The sequence below is a fragment of the Aquila chrysaetos genome, chromosome Z, assembly GCF_900496995.4.
Source record: "Aquila chrysaetos chrysaetos chromosome Z, bAquChr1.4, whole genome shotgun sequence".
In the NCBI taxonomy this organism is placed as follows: domain Eukaryota; kingdom Metazoa; phylum Chordata; class Aves; order Accipitriformes; family Accipitridae; genus Aquila; species Aquila chrysaetos.
This window is the reverse complement of record NC_044030.1, coordinates 47,603,617-47,625,025: the sequence shown is the minus strand read 5'-3', so window position 1 is coordinate 47,625,025 and position 21,409 is coordinate 47,603,617. Positions and strand designations below refer to the sequence as shown.

Genomic DNA, 21,409 nt, shown 5'->3' with positions numbered 1-21,409 from the left:
CCCCTTGTCAGTTAGATACTGGATAAGCTGGCATTTGCTTCTTTATTGTACAGCCTAAGGCATTACACATGCAAAGAGGATGGAGAAATAATCTTTTTTCCACAGGAAAGCTGAAACATTAAGTTAGTTTTTGTTCCCACTTGCCATTTTCATAATATGAAAGTATTGCTTTTCTCTGGCACCCCTCCCAAGTTTTTGCTTTACTGAATTTGGGTTTTTTTCCTACACCTTGCTCACATTACTGAATACTTTTCACTTTTAGATAAGGTGTGTTTGAATGAAGTGCTTTTCAGATGTCATCAAAATGAAGAGAGATTTACTCCAGAAAACTAGTACTGGTACTACAGAGTAGCAAATAGCCTTGTAAACACTAGGGGTCAAAATAGACCCCCAAAGCTCATTCCAAAGGCATTTTCCTGTGCTCATGCATCTGGCCAGGATCAAAATTATTCCATTTCAGTGTTTTATATAATGTTAAGATGCCTCTCCTGAAGTTCCAGAGGTTTAACAGCCCTATAGACAGGGTACTGGAAGAATATGTCAAAGCAGCGTACTGAAAGAGCCACTGAGAATTTTGTTTCTTAGGTTTCGGTCTGTTGTGATGTTCAAAGCTACAGAGTTCATAAGTTCGAGGCCAGGGAAGAATTTTCTCCCATATTCAAACAGAACAACACAGTGCCGGATATATTGCCTGGAATGATGAGGGCCTATCTCATTTAATCAGTTCCTTGTTGCTGAAAGCCATCAAGAATTGCTGGCTTCTCTGTTTGTTCTGTTCTCTTCCCAGGTATGATATCTGCAATGTGTCCAGTTAACTAAAACTGTGGATTTCACAGGGGGGCTCTTGGTGACATGTTTTACTTGCAGGATCAGTCTGTAGACTCAGCCTGAAATGCTAAAGAACCTTGGACATACAAAATAGCAAATTTAGAAAAAAAAAAAAAAAAAAAAAGTATTTCTAAGATCTGACTAGATCTTGAAACTATAGTTTGGGGTTTTCCTATGAAGTATTCTAACAGGATTGTTCACAAAGCTGAAGGTCCCCAGTGTATCTGTGCTGGAAAACTCCAGAAAAAAATTCTAGCAGTGTCAAGAAGATGTTGACACTATTTAAGAACTGCACATGGTCTTTAACTAGATGTCCCAACGATTAGGGGTATTGAAATGGCATTAATCCAAACCATACTCCTAGATTTGGCTGGAAATCAACCCTGTTTAGTGCTGGTCTCTCTGCAGGATCATTAAAGTACTGTGGGTGGAACAGAATTGGTCAGCTGAAAAGTTATAGAGGTTGAATGAATATTTGCTGATTATTATTCTAAAGGTGTGTATCTGCCTGGCATGGAGATCCATGGTATGGAGAGTCAGGCCTGGCTTCAAATAAGACCAGTTAGTTCAGTCAGTCAGTAGTTAGCCAATAAAAGAGAGTCTCTTCTGTATAAGTATTATTCATAGTGAATTTTTCTCAATTAGGAGTTCTTGATGGCTCAGATCCTTCCTTTGCACAGGAAAGACTCAAGGTATTATTTGGGGCATTTTATTCCATGCTTTGAGTCTTTTTGCTCATATATGTTGATAATCATGCATTTATTGAGCACCTAGAAAGATGTTCCTTAATCATTAAACAGCACAGGGTCCTAAGTTAATGTGACAGTTATTTCCAGGAAACTAGTGCCTACCTTGGGTGTCAGTGCATATAGGTTAAGGGAGGCCACTCATTTTATTTGCATTACTTATTTGCACAGACTCCTAGCTGATCTTTTAATCTACACTTGTAGAATATTTAATTTAAACTAGAACAGTGTAACTGATTCAGATGGGAGAAATGTTATTGTTTTTTCAGAACATCTCACCATTACAAATGTGCCATGATCGTCTTACCTGCATAGCTCACTGTGAATAAACTGTCACAAAAATTTCTCATTTGTAAATTGCAATGTTGGGTTTTTCAAATGCTAAGTATCCTTCAGAGGCGAATTAATCTAAATGTTTGTACTAAAGCTGAAAACCTCTGAACTGAAAAACCAAAAGCTAAATGTCAAAGTGCAAGCATGAGGACGATTATCAATATTTGATATTAACACTGTAATTGTTGTTTTCTGCAGACAATGGAAGCCATTGATGGTGGGAAACTCTTTTCTACTGCCTACCTAATGGATTTAGGTGCCTGTATCAAAACATTACACTACTGTGCAGGCTGGGCTGATAAAATCCATGGGCGTACTGTTCCAATGGGTGAGTAGTTTTGAGATAACAAAAGTGTAGAACTGAAGCCAATGTGATCTGTAAAAAACTGCCTTTTTCTAAAAGTTGTGGAACACAAAAAATATCTCAAACAGAAAATATTTTAGATAGTTCTTAATATAGGTTATTTAAGATTTATCATAGTGCTCATTTTAAACATTTAGTGCAGTTACTCGTATTTATTTCTTGTTCTATACACCACTAATAAGTACTCTTTATTGACCAAAATATTTTAGCCTGTATGTACATCTAAAAAGTCTGATAGGTTACTTTTGCATAGTAACCTACAGTTTATTCAATGGTCCAGTAATGAAAACCAGGTATTTGTTTATTAAAGCTAAGATTATGTCAAAGAGTAATATTTGTTTCAGTTATTGGATAACATATTAGGAAGAGTACTAAGAAAAAGGAATGAGGAAACATTCTTTTATTTTGCTGAAATTTCATTCCATTCCTTCTCCCATTAAGTAGGTCTATGAAAACATTGTTTCTAGCTGCCTTCTCTCAGAAGGACAAAGAAAAGAATGGTAATAAAGAAGGAATTAAGGAAAACTAGAGTGATAAATACTTCCAACTTTTTTGCATCACGTAGATCTCTATACTAGGCTTAATGGAACACATGTTTATTTGAATCAAAGAGAATTTTATACTTAATGGATTTGATTTAAGCTAAGATCTAATATTAAAAAATGTCTGATATGTACCTAGGATTGCAAGTAGCTTTTAAAAGAGCACTTTCTAAAAAAAAGGTGATAAAAGAAAAAAGAAATGAGGAATGCTTATTGGTGTGCTGTGCATACCATATCGAGAAGCAGGGTTATCACTGCAAACGGTCAGTCAGACTGGCAGAATCAAACCTTGGAGATATGAAGAAAGTAGATATTAAATCCAGATGTACTTTATGGTTGGGTTTTTGCACAGTTAAGATTTTGAAAATATAATTTATAAGTAGAATTTTATCCAGCTAAGTTTGGTATTCAACTTTATCTTCTTACTGATTTAACTGTTTCTCACAAAGGCTTTGTCTGAATGTCTAATTTATTTGTTCTTTCCCTAGATGGAAACTTTTTTACATTTACAAGACATGAGCCTATTGGCGTGTGTGGCCAAATTATTCCTGTAAGTTGGAGCCATTTATGTAAAACACAAATGTTCCTGTTACAAATGGAAACGCTTTTGAAATTTTGTCTATGCAAGTGCATTACCAGTCAGAAACTTTCAGGTTCTGAAAGATAGAGACTGTCCTGAGTACTCATCAAATACTGTAAGATGGAGTATTTGATGAGTCAGTCCACTCAAGCCTTGTCTCTCTCCTCCCTGTATAGGGAGGGAAAATAAATCTCAAAATGTTGACTGATGGATTAGTTTGAAAGACAGAATTGTGTTTTGTTGTAACTGGAAGAATTAGAAATAAACAAATAGGAAAGGGTAATATTTACAGCCCATAAGCAATAAGCTCTTTAGGACCTGGAATATCTGTTCTGCTCTGTACAGCATCCAGACAGCTGGATTTTTATTTATGACTAAGACTCATTCACCGTGTTGATGGTACAAGTAACAACACAAAGAATGTGTCCAATAAGCACAGTGATACTGAGCCATATGTTCCCAAGCTCCTGTTTGGAGTGTGTAAATTCCCAGTTTTGAAGTCACTTATTTTAAGTGAAAATTCAAAAGGCTTATCTGAGTCTGAACATCCAAAACGCTGAGAAACTCAACTTTTAAACTTATTTGTGAGGTCTAAACAGCTTCAGTGGATTGCTGTGAAAATGGTTATAAGCACTAGACACTCCTAATCCTCCCACCCCTTTGCATATGGTAGGTGTGAGCAGCCTGACCCAACGTGCTCAACAGTTTACCAGATTCTGAAACAGTCAGCTTGTCTATCAGGTTTGCTCAGACATGTGGGTCCCACACATGTTCCTGATATCTTTCAGTTGAGCTTGCAGATTTGCTATCTCTTTAGACCACCGCATTGATTTTGAGAACATCACTGGAATACATTTTGATCCACCCTCTAGGAGAGCTTGGGAATATGCTGGTTTAAATTCTCTTGTAGGTCAGGCACAAGATATTTCAAGTAAAGCACTCAGAGTCAAGATATCCTAAAGAATTAGAAACACTAGATGTGGCCACTTCTAAATAAAATTGTATCCTGGAAGTATAAGCAGTTAGTATAAACACTGGCTTCCGTTATAAAATGTTCAAGGACTTCTGAGTGTATCTTTAATTTCTCTCCATTGAAATGTGAACCCACCAAGTTGGAGGCTTTCACATAAACCAAAAATTTTGAGGACTATGTGAACACTGCAAAACACTTTTACTAGCTCATCATTTCTATTTCCCTTCCACTCACACAGTTCCACTTCAGTGATGAAGATCCAGAAAACCCTGTAACCCCTTACTTTGTGTTCTTTGTGCTTCTGTTATTTTTGGGGGTGGGGTGACACTGAAATGAGATAAGGAGAGAGATAAAAAACAGTTGCATATATACTCCTCCAAGCCTTTCTGACATAATAGGTAACTGTTAACTGCCTTTTTCCCCACTTTCATAAAGGTAAGGCACACTGCGGCTTTTGTGCTGAGGCTCTTGGGCTCAATGCTTCCAAAACTATTAGAAATATTTTCAAAGGGGCAATCCATTTTTCCCCCAGCCACATGGTCCCTCATACTGTTGAATATGGGGTCCAAAGGAGTCAGCTGCCCTGCAGTCTGGCTGGACTGACCACAATAGAGAGCTGCCAGTGAAACATCCAGGGAAGAGAGCAGGGGCAGCATTACATGTTATTACCTTGTCTCCCTTAGAAAACTGAACTGATGACGCATGTGATCATTTAAGATAGCAAAACTCCCAATTTCACGACTAATCCAGCAACTTTCTGTAAGGCTTTGTTAGAGGAGGACACTTATTGTCTCTTGAGCTTTTAACTAAAACCTTGGATCCCGTGGACTCACATAGGCCAAAATCACTGGTCTTTGTATAACATGGCTTGCTTTTTCAAAATATCTTCATTCTGAAAGGAGTTCAACAAAGAGTTCAACCACCCAGCTGACAATTCACACTATTATCATAGAAAAAGCAAAGGCATTTTGGTGATATATGAGAAATAGGATACACCTTCTCGTCTGTCTTTCAGTGGAACTTCCCATTGGTTATGTTCATCTGGAAGATCGCCCCTGCCCTTTGTTGTGGAAACACGGTGGTTGTCAAACCAGCAGAACAAACTCCACTGACTGCCCTTTACATGGGATCCTTAATTAAAGAGGTAAGTCATCAACAACAGAGTTTTTTGCCCCTCTCAGAAATGTAAGAGTATACTGCAGCTGAAATGCCACAGAGGTAATATAAGCCAGGCTGTCCTCTGCAAGTACTTCTCATTGCATGTCTAGCCTTGTACTATGGAACTTACCTTACTGTAAACCAGTGAAGCAAATCCAGGGCAAAAGCATGCATATCTTTCAGCCTAGTCCACACACACAAAAAAAAACCCCACAATAGCAATTTAGTAAACTCCATTCCTTGGCAAACATGTTTGTATTACAAAAGCACAGTACCTTTCAAAGCCAAAAGCAAACAAGGAATCAAGAGCAGAGTACTTAGAGGTGGTTGGCAATGACTTTATTAGCATAGTTATCACAGAAAAGGACCTGTGTGTACAGCTCATTATTATTATGTTTTAATTGAATGAACTTTTCATCCACCAGGGTTTATTATTAACGAGTAGCTGTAAAATTGAACTGGTGACTGCTGCCAAACTTGTGAACTCTCCTCCCACAGAAACTGGGAGAATACACTTTGTGCTCTTGAATACAAGGAGTGTGGTAGTTTCTTCAGTGTCTCCAAAGTTACTTTGGCTATTGTGCCCAGCCTAGCAAACACCCAAAGAAGAACAGTTAAATAGTTTAGCTATCTTGCTTCCCAATAAAATCAACAAATGTAATCTAACATGTTTGAAGAGTTGGCACAGATGTCAATAATCACCAGCACAATAACCTTGCAGAGTGTTAATGGAAATGACTTGGCACATTTTATTATTCTGCTTCAAAACAATGATTCAGCAGAGCATACTGAGTGGTTATGTGTTAATATTTCACAGAAACTAAATGACTATCAGGAAGGAGCCAAGTCTTGCTATTGCATCACATAGTAAATGCTATTAGATAATATTGGGGAGGAGGAATTGCTTTAAAAAAAATCAGAGATGCCTCCTCCATTCATTTTTAACAATAAGTATCAGAAATTATATTTCTCTGAAAAAGCAACTTTACAAGGAAAGTAACTCTGTTCTAATGAAATATCTATTCTGATATTCTGATTTCCTGAAAGGAGAGCTCACAAGTGGGAATGTGATCAGTGGTTCATTTTGTATGCACACTTACAATGGTTACAGAGTCGTAATGGCTGGTATAATGCTAGAGTATTTTTAGTAAAAGGCAAGATGATTGTCATTTTACCCATTCACTCAGTGTTCCACTGGATGAGAAGCTTAAGTATATAATTGTTAAATGTCTTTGTTGTGTTATCTGACAGATATTGTAGAGCTTTAAAAAAAGACAAATATTTATGTTATCATGTCCTTCAAGGTTTATTCACCCAAAGCTAGCTGAGTTTTAATTTACACTCAGATTACCCAAATAAAGTTGAACCCCAAATCCCTGATAGTGATCAAAACTTCAGTGATCACTTCAGTAGCTGTTTTAGACTTCCTGTGAAACTATCTAAAGATCTAATTTAATTTTCTAGTTCTCAAGTGTCCACGTTAAAAAAAATTATTATAGTCATTTTTGGTAATCCTCACTAACCTTTTTAATAGTCTTCACGAGGTTTCTTTGCTAATATGTAGAGAATAGCTTCTAATACAGACATGGAAATTAAATGCCCAAAGTGAGACAGTGTCCCATAAAAAATAGTCTTCTTACTTTTCTCTACAAATTAAGTGTGAAACACAATGCTAAGCAAATGGAAGGAACCTCATCATCTCATCAGTTCTGGGGTAAATATTAATCTGGAATATTAAATGAGCATAAAAAGCATTGATAGAATGTATCTGAGCATGAACCTGTAAGGAACCTAAGTTGCTCGAACAAAAGTAATGGTCTGGTGTCCATAATGCAGGACACGAGGTTTAGGAGCTGTAACTCACCAGTTGAAATTCACCGTTTTCCAAATGAAAATGGAACCTTTGCATGTAATTCCAAAGTCCTGTTTAACACTGAGAAGAGACTCATTTAAGTGATAATACAGGAGATGCATCTTTTTGGTCTTTTAATTTTATGCTTGCTCTGCAAGTGCCATTGAGATCCCATAGCTGCCAACAGGAAATCCAGCTGCACTTCACACATCCATGGGAGTTTCCCTGACAAGCTGTTGGAAGAAAATAACTTATTTTGCCTATGAATGGAACATAACTAATACAGAATTGATGGGAAACAATAGATTTGATTTGGCCAACAGGAAAAGCTTCTTTAAATAGAAAACTGGAAATACTGGAACTGTGCATATCTCAGGTAGCCAGCTCTTTCATGCTTGGTAGCTGATCTGCCTTTTTTGTGCTGTAAACCTTCATGTTGCCCACTCTCTACTTTCAACCCATGTCCAGAGGAAGAAGTAAAGACATTGAGTTTGAAGTACTATTTCCATAATTTTTCTTAATAGAATTTCAGTGTAAGTCAGCATATCATTAATTAAATTCCGTCTCATGTAAGGGATAATGAGCAGAAGTCAGCAAGCACACAGGATGGATGATTCAAATAACTTTAACGAAGCAGACATGAAATTAAGCAATCTTTTTCTTTGTACATCTGACTGGGGGAGGAAAAAAAATTATTCTTTGGCAATGACACTGAAAAATAACTAAAATAAAATGTTCTTTTTTTAAAGAGCCAGTTCAATAGCCTAAAAGACAGGTGAGGGAAAGAGAGTGTAAATCATGTGAGAATGAACACATTTGGGGCTCTAGGGCTGAGAATAATTGTATGACTGAGAAAAGGTGGTGGGAGAAGTGAAAAGGGAAGTAAGAGTTTATAAGACATGGTCTTCTAGTCATCCTTCCCCAAATTTACAGGGATCTCTCTTACAATTCAGGCAGGATTTCCACCTGGAGTTGTGAACATTGTGCCAGGCTTTGGACCCACCGCTGGAGCAGCAATTTCTCACCACATGGATGTAGATAAAGTAGCTTTCACAGGCTCTACAGAGGTACTATAATGAATGCAAGAAAATACAAGCAGGAAATGTGCCCCTCTGATTCCCAGTAATGATTTACTGTCTAACTTGTTCTATGTAACTATTTTAACTTTTTTCTTTCTTTTGGCTGCTGGTTTGTTAAACAAAGTCTGTTTAATGATTTGTTGGTTATTATTAACTTTAAACATATTTAAACAATGTTTGTATTGCAGGAAAGCCCTTCAAACAAAGTCACTCCATGAGATACAATAAGTTCTAGTATACGAAGGCTATTTTAAGTCTTGTCCTTTAAAAGGAAACATTTTAATATCTTTTTATTTGCTTCTTTTTTTTAAAGAATAATTGTTTTTTAAAAATGCAAAATGTGAAACAGGCTGTGCTCCGTTCTCTTTAATTTTAATAACAACAGGATGGTAGGAAGGTACTTCAGAAAACTCATTCCTGGTTCTGCACACACTTAGGTGAGGTTATGGCTTTTTGGTATTTGAATGATATTGATGATCACCTGGGTGGTCTTAAAAGTATATTTGAATATGTGTCAGTTTAATAATTAAAAGGAAGGTCACTTAATTTTCTGTAACCTTTAGTCTGAAGAACTGCAGGTGATGTGATTGAAGATTTCTCAGTGCAGGCATTATATAACTATATCCTTAATACAGTACATTATATTATCTGTCTGTATGCATGCTACATGGAAGAGCTGCCAACTGGTCTCTTAACTTCTTGGATGTACACTCCAAATATAAATGTCATTGCCTCATGTAAAGGATCAGTAGACACCAAGAGCAAGAGCTATGTTTACTCTTGGAAACATTTAGCTCTAAAGTAACAAGAAAAGAAAACAACCCAAAAATGTGACATCTGAGAAATATCCCACAGATGTTGCCAATGGATAGTAACAACTACAATCCTCAGTGCCACATCCCTCCAAAGGCAGGTGGACCAGAGGGTGTATTCATAGACTTTGGAGGCAGTCCTCTTCTGATGGTGTAATTTAGCAGCAAGAAGTGAAGGCAGGAAGGCGGGCAGAGGGAGGAAGCTATCTGATGGTTGCTACACAAGAGCAGTTACAGACCAAAACCACAAGGGTTACGAGCATGTTTTCCCTTCATAGTTTCTCCAGGACAATTCATATTAAGTAGTTCCTTTAATTATGCCATCAGTGGAAAGAAGCAGGTAGGGGTTCTGCCTCACAGTGTCCATCTCCTCTTCTTCTTTATTCTAAGGGAGAAACTGGAATAAGGAAGAGTTGGCCATGCAGGCAGTGTAGATATCTACTTTTTCTCTCATACACTTTGTGCATCAAAGGGCTTTCCCATGTATAAAACAGGGGAATTTCAGCCTAATGGGAGTAACTGGCAGAGCAGAATCAGCGCCTGCTTTAGATCACAGATACAAGCAAGTAGAGTGGTGGTAACCAAAAAAGCACCAGACATCTTTGGCAAGTAACATGAGTGTGTCCAGGGGGAACTTTCCTAGAAAGCATTCCTAGTTTGTAGACTGCAAGTCACCTGCACCCTGACTCTTCAATTTTTATTTTTGTTAATTTATTTTTCATTTCTAAAATTACTGGAATAGTAGACAACTGCAAACAGATTTTCACTATTGAGGAACTCAGAGAAGTGTTACTGAGATCATAATAAAGTTTTTGAGATTAAGCTGTCCTCTCCCTACGTTTTAGGTTGGCAAACTGATTAAAGAAGCAGCAGGGAAGAGCAATCTGAAGAGAGTTACATTGGAACTTGGAGGAAAAAGTCCTAACATTATATTTGCAGATGCAGACTGTTAGTACCATGTTTATTATATAAACCTACTACTTTTGCAAGTCCCATGTTCTTTTTCTTTTCATTGTCAGTAAATTATTTGTACCTGTTTAATGAAGGAGTAATTTTTAAAATTTTCTTAAAACCATAGTTTCAAGTTAGATTGCCACCAAAAACTGGTGGCTCCTGAATGGATATGAACCTCTGACAACCTGTCCACCCTTACTGTAATTAAGGACCATCCTAATCCAGCATGAATGCAGAACCAAAAGCAGCTAGATGGCTCTTATACAGGTTTATTAACCTTCTAGCTGAATACTCCTCTTGGTACTGCTGATAGGGGAAATAATGTTGAATCTACATTTCACATAGAACAGCTGAATGTGTGTTTGTCTAGGAGTACCACGCTAGTCTTGATAAGAGTAGTTTTGGACATAAATAAATGGATGAATATCTGTGTTTTAAAGGGCCATAAAAATAAAAAGTGCTAAAAAAGGAACTGAGATGGAGTGACAAAGGTTTGTAAAGAATTTATGATGTGACCATTCAAGTTTAAGATCTGATGAACTCTACATTTCTTTGCAGTGGACACTGCTGTGGAATTTGCACATGTTGGTCTGTTCTACCACCAGGGACAGTGTTGTATAGCAGGATCTAGGATTTTTGTGCAAGAACCTATTTATGATGAGTTTGTTCGCCGGAGCATTGAACGAGCAAAGAATTATACTCTTGGGAATCCTCTGTTGCCTGGTGTACAGCAAGGCCCTCAAGTAAGTAATGTTATATGTTTCCAATATAATTGTGACACATCACAGTTTAATGTACTTCTAAAGCTATTGTTGCATTAGTTTCAAGGCTAAGTACAGTTGTCTAGGGGTTAGTCTAGAGAATCAGGAGGAAGAAACTGGAGTGATGGTTGTTTGTGTCACTATCATAGGCCTAAGGGTGAGATTTCATTATCTTCTCTAGTTCCTTTTATTATGGAATGGGAACAATTATATAAAACTGAAATGTTTTGAGAAAGCTCCAATGAAACAGTTGTAAAAGTGCAAGTACAATCAGATATTGTTAACATTATATTCAAATAGTGCCACTGTAAGTGAGTAGCTTAAGGAAATAAAATTTAATAGTGTCTTTTCCCCTTTTTCAGTATGCTAGTGTTTCATTATCCTGCTTTCAGTTTTAGAATATTACACAATTAAAATGTATCATTTTGTACTTTTTCCTACTTATGATAAAAGGTTATGCCAACAGCTTCCCCATAAAATGAATGCTAAAATGCAGCATTAAAAAGCGTAGCTATCACAATGTTATAGATTCAGTGGATCATATTAGAGCATTGTTAAATTTCATCTAGAGTCTTATTCCCACATCAGCTTGTACTATGGGATATATATTGTCTTGGCAGAGCTATTATGCACATATTTGGTTGCACAGAATAAAGGAATTGTATTAGAGACAAAGCAAAATTTGGAGACAAAGCAACTCCCACATATTTGATAATGTAACATGTTCTTCATTGGTTATCACAGTCATTTTGTGTAATCAAAGACACCAAGTAAACTGGAAAAGTGCATTCTAAGCCACACAAGTTTTGGAGAATTTAAAAATAATAAGGATGCTATTTTGCTATTCTGCAATGTGTCTTGCTAACAAGCCAATATGTTCAGCTGAATAAATTTAAGTGCCAGAGGACAGGAAGATTGAAACAAGTAAACTCCAGGTGTCTGGTGTACAGCTAATATAAAACTAACAGGAATCTACTCTCATGTTATTATGGCTTTACTAAGTTTGACATTCATGCTAATAATTTAAATGAGAGATGAAAGTAAACTTTTACTAAAAAAAAAAAAAAAAAAAAGAAGGTTAAAGTGAAAAAAAGCATTACTGAAAACTTTTGAAAGAGCATAAAGATTCTTTTCTCCTCCAGTATCATCATTTGGCTTTCTTGACCTCTTTTTTTTTCTTAGCAAGCTTTAGCGGAAATGTTAACTTTTTCATAAGTTAGCAAAGTTTTTTCTTTTAGAGCTGGCATGATCCCATTTAATGGAAAATTGTAACCATGCAGTTTAGGTGCATTTCTTTTGTGGTAATTATGTTAAATATCTCTCTTTATCTTTAAATTCCTTGTTGTGCTTTGACTAATTCTTTCTAGAAACAAAAAATGAAAGCCTGTATCAGGCATATTCACTGTGCTCTCTTGTCATGGAGCCTCCTAGAAAGCCATCTTTGTCCTCCAGTGCACAGGCCCTCTGGGGCAACACCTGTCTGAGGCAGCAAGTTTGAGTAATGCTTTGCACAGTGGGCACCAAAGAAGAGCCAAAGGCCCTACTAGAATTCAAAAGATCATATATATGCTAATTTACAAATTATTAAGAAAAATAATGATGATAATAATAACAAAGGAACAACTGACAGCAACATGAGCTGTATCATCTAAACCTCGTCTTCTCTTCAAGATGTTTATGCACAAGAGATATTTGGCCACCAGGGTAGCAGAAATTTTGTCTTCGGTATTCAGTAAGGCAATTGTTTGAAAGCAAAATGACAAAGGGAGCACAGAGAACTGAAAATCACCTCCTTATAAATATCCTTATAAATTCATATCCTTATAAATATAGGCTTTTATCACAGCTTTAGCTGAATAGTTGTTTAGTCTAATACCCATCCAGGATTCCCCAAAACCCTTGAAAATGTTGTTCTGTTCCATGACCATGGTAAAACTTGTTGCTTAAACTTGAAATGTGACCTTTTTATTGCACAAATAAGAGAATATGATGATACACACCTACTCTGCTGACTGATGAGTATGATCACAGAGAAGAAGCTTCTGTGCAAGAGTCCCCCCTAGAAATAATCTCAGTATCTTCATGAGCTAATGCTTGAAGGGCTGGACTCTGAAAGAGGGAAGAAAAGAATCATGAAAATGGAACAAAAAGAAAACGAAAAAGAGGGTGTTAGAGGCCTCTACCAAACAAGTTTTACCATTGAGTTTTTCTTGACATAAATGTTACCTTGTGCATGATCTCCCTCAGGCTTGAAGTGGTAATTGGTTAATTTGGAGAGGGGAGGAGAGGAAACAATGTGTGATCTGTTTCTAGTCCCCATTTGCACTATTTCCTTTTATTCACTTTGCCACTGAAAACTAGAAGGGGTTAGAGAACTATAAGCCCCTACTGTACTGCCACCATAAACTCCTTTTCCAGCCAAAGATCATGCATTTTGCTACACTATAGACCCAAACTGCAATATTCTTGGTATATATGTTGAATTTGTTAGTAGGCTTGGGCAAGTGGAGGGGCAGAGATTGGCTTCATACCATAAACAATCTGCCATCTATGTTTCTCAAACTACAATGTAAATGTCCTTATTCAACTAATAAATCAGAATGAACTGAAAACAGCACTGAATTTCAGGTATATTTTATTGTTGCTTTTTAACTTCCTTTAATAGTTTAGGAAAACAGTATGGCCAATCTGCCAAACCTAGTGAAGTAGAGTCTTGTGGTCTAGATCAAACCCTCTGTTATTTTTGCAGAATCAAGTTCAGCAATTTTTATTTCGATGAACCATTTGCAGTTGGCAAGAGTCCTGTGAGAAGTATAAAACACATTCATTTTATAGATTTTTTTTTCTTTTCTTACTAAAGAAAACCAGGATATCAGTCCCTCTACAACTGATACTCCTATGTCAAAATTTCTGATTACTTGTCTATTTGAGAAAAGCTTGCAAGGTTTTGAGAATTTAGTGACAAGAATATTTGCAGGGCTCTCCAGCTGTTCCACTTCAACACATGCAATTAAACAAAGCTGGAACATTGTTAGGTTTTGGTTAATGAGTTAGAAGAACAATTCCTATTAGTGTGTGTTGTTTTCATCCCTGCAATATCTTTTTCTAATCCAAATTTTATCTAATCTAAAATCTTTAGATTGATAAGGAGCAGTTTCAAAAAATCCTGGAGCTAATTGAGAGTGGGAAAAAAGAAGGAGCCAAACTGGAATGTGGAGGAGGTCCATGGGGAGACAAAGGTTACTTCATCCAGCCTACAGTTTTTTCTGATGTTACAGATGATATGCGCATTGCCAAAGAAGAGGTAAATAAATTCTTGGTAGTCTTTACTCTCACTGGAGAACATCTGTTTAAATGTCTGTACAAAATACCCGTTTAGAAGGTCAAGTGGCTACATAAAACCACTCTCAGTAAATCTGTCGTTCCATCCCCCTGGTGTTTAAAATGCTTTTCTTGGTTTCTGATGCCTGTTTCACCAACTCTGTGGAGGTGAGGGAGAGGAGTATGAGGCTGGCCTGCCAACAAAGGCTCCAGCTTAAGCTGGCAGTAGATAAGAAATGCTGAAGTTTGGATTGCTTACATCACCCCATTCTGCCCATGTCTCACATATCAGAGTCACGGTAACCTGTAACAGAAGCAAACCTTGAAGGCACAGCTTGTGAACTCTTTGCACTGCTAAGGAGCCACTTAAGTTGGGGTTTGGACAAAATATGCATCAAGCAGCTATTTTGCAATAAGAGAAAATAGTTAGATTGTGCTTCCATAGGCATTTTGTTGATGGCAATTACAGCAAAACAGAGTTTTTCCTGTGCCGGGATATTTAACTTAGAACAGTTGGCAGATGTGTTTACACAGTGTTGAAAGAGCTTTTACTGACCCAGCTAAGGTGGCAGTTCCAGGCCATCAGTGATCATCTACAAGGAATGGGAAAGTTAAGAAAGCAGAGCTGCTATGTCATTGAGAAAAACAGGTTTTTTTCATATGTTTTTTTACATTCATCTTGACTAACAACTGCTGAAGTTGTGCTGCAATTGGTGTCCATTATACTTCTTCATACTAGAAAGCTCCTTCAAATTTGTTACAAATCTAGGTGTTGCTTTATATAGCCAGCGATACTGTGCTGATGCAGTCTGCTGAACATACCTAGTACATTCAGCAACAGTCAACAGGGTGAGTAAAAATGAACACCAGACCATCTAGAGTTAGTTGTGACAGGGAGAGTGCTGTGAAAAAGCAGAGAGCTGTATGAGAAATAATTTGGATTGTTTCTGCTGGTCTGGGAGGCAGGTTGGAAACTGCACAGAGGTATGTTTTTTCACAGATCTGTTAGTTTCCTTTGGGTCAGCAGTACAAGAACTGCTTCTTTCATGCTCTTTTGCGTGTATTGAATAATGAAACCCCAGACAGCCAAGGCAATTTAAAGAATATCCAGGTTCTGAAACTCACAGCTTGAACAGTGGGGGAACATTCAGTGGTTTTCTGATCTGTGTAAATCAATCCCTGCAAATCTGGTTAGAAACTAACACTTTCTCATAATCTATGGGAGCGGAAGTAATTAGATGTGGTAATAACCCCCTGCCCTACACAGCCTTGGCACTGTGTGGTGGGCATGGGCACCTCTGGCTGAGAACACAGAGCAGTGGTAGTGGGAAAGCTGAGCGTGGGGGACTATTATCTCACATAACATCCATATGGAAAGCAGAATTAGTTGTTTCACTTGGCATACATGCTCAGTTGTGCAGCTACCTGCAGAGATAAAAGTCTAATACAAAGTTTAGAGGAAGGAAAAGCTGAATGTCTTTCTCAACTCTAAAACTGGAGCTTACAAAGAAAACACCAGTTCATTGGTAACAGGTATAGATATGCAACACACTGTGACTCCATGCTAACTACGTTTATGGTGGGTGTCTTTTAATCTTTATTTATTTGTTTTCACAATTTAATGGTTTTTTTTATTTATTTATTGTTTTAGTAATCATTTTATAATAGGCTATCTTGATTTGCTTCACACTATAAAAATCTTATTTTTGTGTGAATTTATAATCCTTTTTAGAACTCTATTCTGAGATGTACACTCTTGACTGAATGAATTCAGGAATAAGGCCATCTGACAGAAATAAATTTTAAAAATATAAATTATTTACAATAGTAAGTTATGCTAGTCTACTTCATATGTTTACATGTGTCTGTAACAGATATTTGGACCTGTTCAACAAATCATGAAGTTTAAAACCATAGATGAAGTTATCAAGAGGGCAAATAATACTACCTATGGCTTAGCAGCAGCAGTTTTTACCAAAGACATTGATAAAGCACTGACGTTCGCAGCTGCTCTTCAGGCTGGAACAGTATGGTAAGTAATGGCTTTTTTTAATTCTTCCTTCAGAGCTCCAGGTGCCAATGACAGTAACTGTAGGACATTTTAACACTTCTTTGGATGGTGTACTTTTATATTTCAATTCCTTGTAACTTTAGAGAGGTAGATTAATGCCAGCCTCCTGTGTCTCTCTTCCCTTCACCTTTCCATACTTAACGTGCTCTTAAATAAATATTTCTTGTAAGTCTATACACAACTGCCCTGTAAACTTAGTCTAAAAAAAGAAATTGACTTGCTAAAAAGGAAAGGAGGCAAAAGGAAGTGCAGTGAGAGTGCTACTTACCTTTCCATTCAGGATCTGAGGATAGCCCAATACATACTTAATTTGTGGGGATCATTTTCTGTACTGTGTAAAGAAATGAATTATCTGAAGTTCTGTTGCCTTTAACCTGGGCAGAACATTCACTTGTGATGGAAAAGATTGATAAAATGTGGTTGAAAAAAGGAAAGAAATGCAAGTGGGGGGAAATACTACAAGGACAACTTTTTCCAGCGATGGAGAAGAAAGAGGCAACCTACACGGAGTTGGAAAAGCAAAGGCTGAGAGATGCAAGAGTGAGAGCTGGAAGGAATAGCAGACTTGAGTCTAATGACTATCACTGACAGACACCTGCATTTCACTGCAATTATATCATTGCATCAGAAAGAGAACAATCACTTTTTCTTGAATGCAAAACCTGTGTCCAATTTACATTTTATCTGAAAGGACTTGCAACCAGCACAAATTCCTGCCCAGGTCCAGTGACCTAAAAACATATGCTTTCTAAAAATAAGTTACCAGTTTTGACTTAGGAGTTGGTACTCTTTAAATGGAAGAAAGTTTAAAATAAAATTAGAATCTTTGGTTTTCACTCTTACATGATTGCTGGTCTGTCTAGGAATCCTTAAATATGAGCAGAACCTCTTTTGTTGAAACCAGTAGACTGGTAGTAGGAGAAATTATAGAATATGAAAATACAGAATACCTGAGTTGATAATGCTGCAAGACAAAACCAGCTTCTCACCTAGGGAACAAGATGCACATTTTGCTAAAACTCTTCGTACTACAAATTCTCCTGTGAAATTCCTTTCTTACTCATTATTGTATTTTTGTTCTCAACCACAATACAGAATATGGTTTAACATTGTGTAGAACCAAACAAAACTTCCTAAAGGTATACTGAAGCAATCCTGAATTTACCTATTGGAAGTGTACCTGCAGAAGACTTAACTGTGACTAGTCTTTCGTTTGAGAGCTTATGCACTAGTTAGCAAGGAATTTTATCATAACTATCAGAGAAAGATATGACTGTCACTCTGCTTGAAGACCCTTGATGAGTGTTAGAACCCTGATCATAAGTGTAGTTTCTGGTCTCTAAACTTTGAACTACACATATTTTTGCAAATATATTACTCAGATATAGGTTGTGAATATCACCACAGGTTTTTTACAGTCAACAGAAAAACATGGATTGTTCAGAAGTTAAAAAAGTTGTTTCACTGTCAAAAGTAATTTTCCTGTTCTTCCAGGGTTAATTGCTATAGTGCAATGTCTGCTCAGTGTCCTTTTGGAGGATTTAAGATGTCAGGAAATGGACGAGAAATGTAAGTAAATATTTTTAAAACTGTTGATTCACAGGAACTGCAAAATGAAATTCAAAACCCAACTTTAAACATTCATAACTAGGATGCCCAGTTTGAAATGTTATCAAATTAGTCTATACAGTGTTTAAAGGCTTCATGTTGTCAGAGCCAATGTCAGGCAAATAATTCCTCTATAAAACAAATAAGAAAACTACTTAGATATACACACTTTTTCAAAATGACCATTTTTAGTAGCTTGTGGTTTATTGATAGGCAAAACTGATCATTGTGCTTATGGTTTATGGTTTACAGTTTTTGCATATATATAGATAGAATCATTTGCATGAAGGTATATATGTGTGTAGTTTGTGGAATCCCCTTTAAGTGCTAGGTTTTTGAAAACACCAGACATTTCAAAATCCTTGATTTAAACAAGAGTTTTCAGTTTAAAAAGTCCTGTGACAACAATGTTTTTATAGTACTTTCCAGCTTGGTCAAAAGTTATGATAAAAATAGTACTCTGTAGTCTTTGGACCTTTGGTCTTTTCTCAACTTAGAAGTGGAGGAGTATACAGAAATCATAAGCTAATCAAATTCTTTCAAACTTCTAAGGTTTAGTCCAGTTTCAATTTGAATCATGTCCTGTCTTACATGTATTCATCCTGATCTTCATATTAGCAAGAGAATCATGTAATGTGTTACCTCAGGAAACATTTGATGTCATACATGTTCATTACATCATGTAGAATTATGTCTTCTGGGGTTTTTTGGAACATAAACCACAAGCAGTCCTTTGTTAAAAATGCCATATATCTGAGAACAACAAATTATTTTTAAAGCAATGAATAAAAATCAAAATATGTAAGTTTTCCCTTTTATTAAGCCAAATGCATAGTGCTTCTAATGAATAATGGAAGTAATTAAAAAATATATGTGCAGGTGAACTGCTTCAGAGCTTCTTTTTCTCTTTTTTTTTAAGAGATAAAGGCTAGGGTTTTCATTCTTACTCATCACTAGACTCAATCTGCTCCTTATGGCAAAGCTCCCACTGACTTCAAAGGAAACAGAGTTATGCCAATTCTAAGAGCTTTAGAAAATGTCAAAATGAGAAAAAAAAAAAAAATTTACGCCATTACTATCAAGGACTGTTTTGCATTTGCTGGGTGCCAAAAATTGGGAGATCATCAATTCTGAATCACAACCTTTTGCAGAAATATTTTGGGGATTCATTTGCTGGAAATAACAGGAAAACAATAACAGGCTATCATAAAGATTGATATTCTCTATAACAGTGCATTTTGAAGGAGTTAAGCTTTTGTGCAAAGGAAGTTTTCCTAATGCTTGGTTCAAAATCACAATTAATGGACCAATAAAAATATTCCTGCTAAAGGGCAAGGAAGGAATTAGTACCAGACAGATGTCTGCCATGGAAAAAGGTTTTGTAAACATGTGGCAATCAATTTTAGAAGAGGTGGAAATATGTGTGAAACAACTGCACTGAAATAATCAGGAAGACAGTGTGTCAAGCCATTGACTTCCTTGAATCCCACAATAAAATTCCCTCTATAATTCTTGGAATAATAACATTATGAATTAAACTACTGAATGTCACATACTAACAGAATGCCTCTTCAAAAATGAAGAGAATCGGTAAACATTATCGCACAGCATGAGAGTCCTGAGCACAGATTTCTGTTTTGCATACATATGTATCTAGTAAGATGGCAGTGAGAACTGGATAACATTATACTGTAGCAAACTCTTGTTCTATAAAACAATTAATTATGTCTAAATAGTTTGACTGTGTCAGATGTCAAACATCTAGGCACACAAGCAAGCTTCATCTCATCATGTAAAACATAAAGGTGGATTCATGCTAATAACATGTCAGTAAGATTTAAGTCATTTTTACTGTCTGTAAGATTTCATAGTAGATCAATTATGTCCCCCATTTACTTGAGATGAAGTGTCTGTTCTTTGACTCGAAAAAAGTCTTGACATCAGAGGAAGGACTTTGCAAATAACTTGTTGAGCGTGCTTGTGAAGACCTAACGTGCCTGATTTCCTGCACAGAAACCCAGTTGAGAAATGCACTAAACTTATTAAACGCCATTCTTTTGCACAGAAATGAAATTGCTTTCTCTCCCACTTCTCTCAGGAGACAGCTGCTGTAGCTTTTTGAAAGGCTTCCAGCAGCAGTCTAGCTGCACAGATGTCTTCCGAATATGTCCAGTATACTTGTTATACATCTGGCCAATTGCACAGCACCACCGAAAATCCCATCCAGGGCATAACTCATATAAAAAGCATTAACATAAATATTGCTCTTGGTTCTCTTTTATCTAGGGGAGAATATGGCCTTCATGAATACACAGAAGTTAAGACTGTCACAATCAAAATCCCACAGAAGAACTCATAACGCTGCTTCAGATGCAGAATTCAGCATCTTCAAATGAATCTGAAAAGGCTATCTGAATTCTGGAAAGTTTTACATCCCAAATTATTCATTAACCTTTTTGCTTTCTGGTTGTATAAGAAGTACTTGCTTACATTAACAGTATAAAGAATAATGTAGAAAATTTTAATGTAATTAACTGAGAAAAGGACACTTCAATGCCTGGTACATAGCTAACTAATTTTGAAATTCATGTTCAGAATGAGCTACTTTTTATTTTCAGTGGAAGGTCTCTGTAGTGCCGTGAAAATGTTCCTTTTTCAATGTATTCTACAGGTACAGTTTGAATTTATATGTTTTTCTAAATGTTAGATGGCAAGGTCTCTTTGCATTTTCTTTTCTTTGTGGCCTTAACAAAAGCACTTATGAGTAATTAGCAGATAGATACTTTTCTGTGTCTTTCAAAAATAATAGACTTCTCTTAGATATATTTCTTAGACTACTGAATTTGTTCATTGTAGTACACAAATGTAATCTGGATAATATTAAACAATATTAAAGTCCACTTTCAAAACCTAATATTGCTCCTTTCGTTAGTCTTTTCTGTTACACTGGTTTACCACTGGGCACTATGTAGCACATATTTTATATACTTAAAGAGGCACTACTGTCTCAATGGTGTGTTTAGGTCATCAGAAGCATACTGTATTGGCTATATGGAGACTGAAGTCCCTAATTCTCTGACAGTATTATAAATGGAAAAATATGAACATACAGAACAGTGGACTATATGCAAAAAGCCAGTACTTGGCTTTGTAGTGTATAAAAGTATATAAAAAAGCCTTAACAGATAAGAAGCAAGAAATATTGAAGGGAAAGAAGAAAGAGAAGGGGAGATAAGGGAAGGCAATCCCCTTTGTGATTTATATCTGCTCCATTTTTTCTGTGTTCATATGCCTGCCTATAACTTGCATGTTTTCCTCCCTCCTCTTTCCTCCTCTAGTCCATTGTTTCCCTTCATCATTTTTCCTCACCATCTCTTTTTCATATAGCTGCTTATTCTCATAAAGACCCTCTACAGATATGTGTCCC

At 36.5% G+C, this 21,409-nt stretch overlaps 1 protein-coding gene across 3 annotated transcripts in view; it reads left to right on the top strand.

Moving 5' to 3' along the window:
• ALDH1A1 (aldehyde dehydrogenase 1 family member A1) overlaps positions 1–20,896 on the top strand; it is a 53,284-nt gene extending 32,388 nt beyond the window's left edge. For all 3 annotated transcript variants that reach the window (XM_030005590.2, XM_030005589.2, XM_030005593.2), the window contains 10 exons: positions 2,106–2,235; positions 3,302–3,363; positions 5,382–5,510; positions 8,330–8,443; positions 10,113–10,215; positions 10,780–10,964; positions 14,122–14,286; positions 16,178–16,335; positions 17,869–17,943; positions 20,269–20,896. In XM_030005590.2, the coding sequence (XP_029861450.1) occupies positions 2,106–2,235; positions 3,302–3,363; positions 5,382–5,510; positions 8,330–8,443; positions 10,113–10,215; positions 10,780–10,964; positions 14,122–14,286; positions 16,178–16,335; positions 17,869–17,943; positions 20,269–20,341 (1,194 nt within the window). In that variant the 3' untranslated portion in view covers positions 20,342–20,896. The remainder of the gene's footprint in view (positions 1–2,105; positions 2,236–3,301; positions 3,364–5,381; positions 5,511–8,329; positions 8,444–10,112; positions 10,216–10,779; positions 10,965–14,121; positions 14,287–16,177; positions 16,336–17,868; positions 17,944–20,268) is intronic.
• Positions 20,897–21,409: the final 513 nt, after the last annotated feature.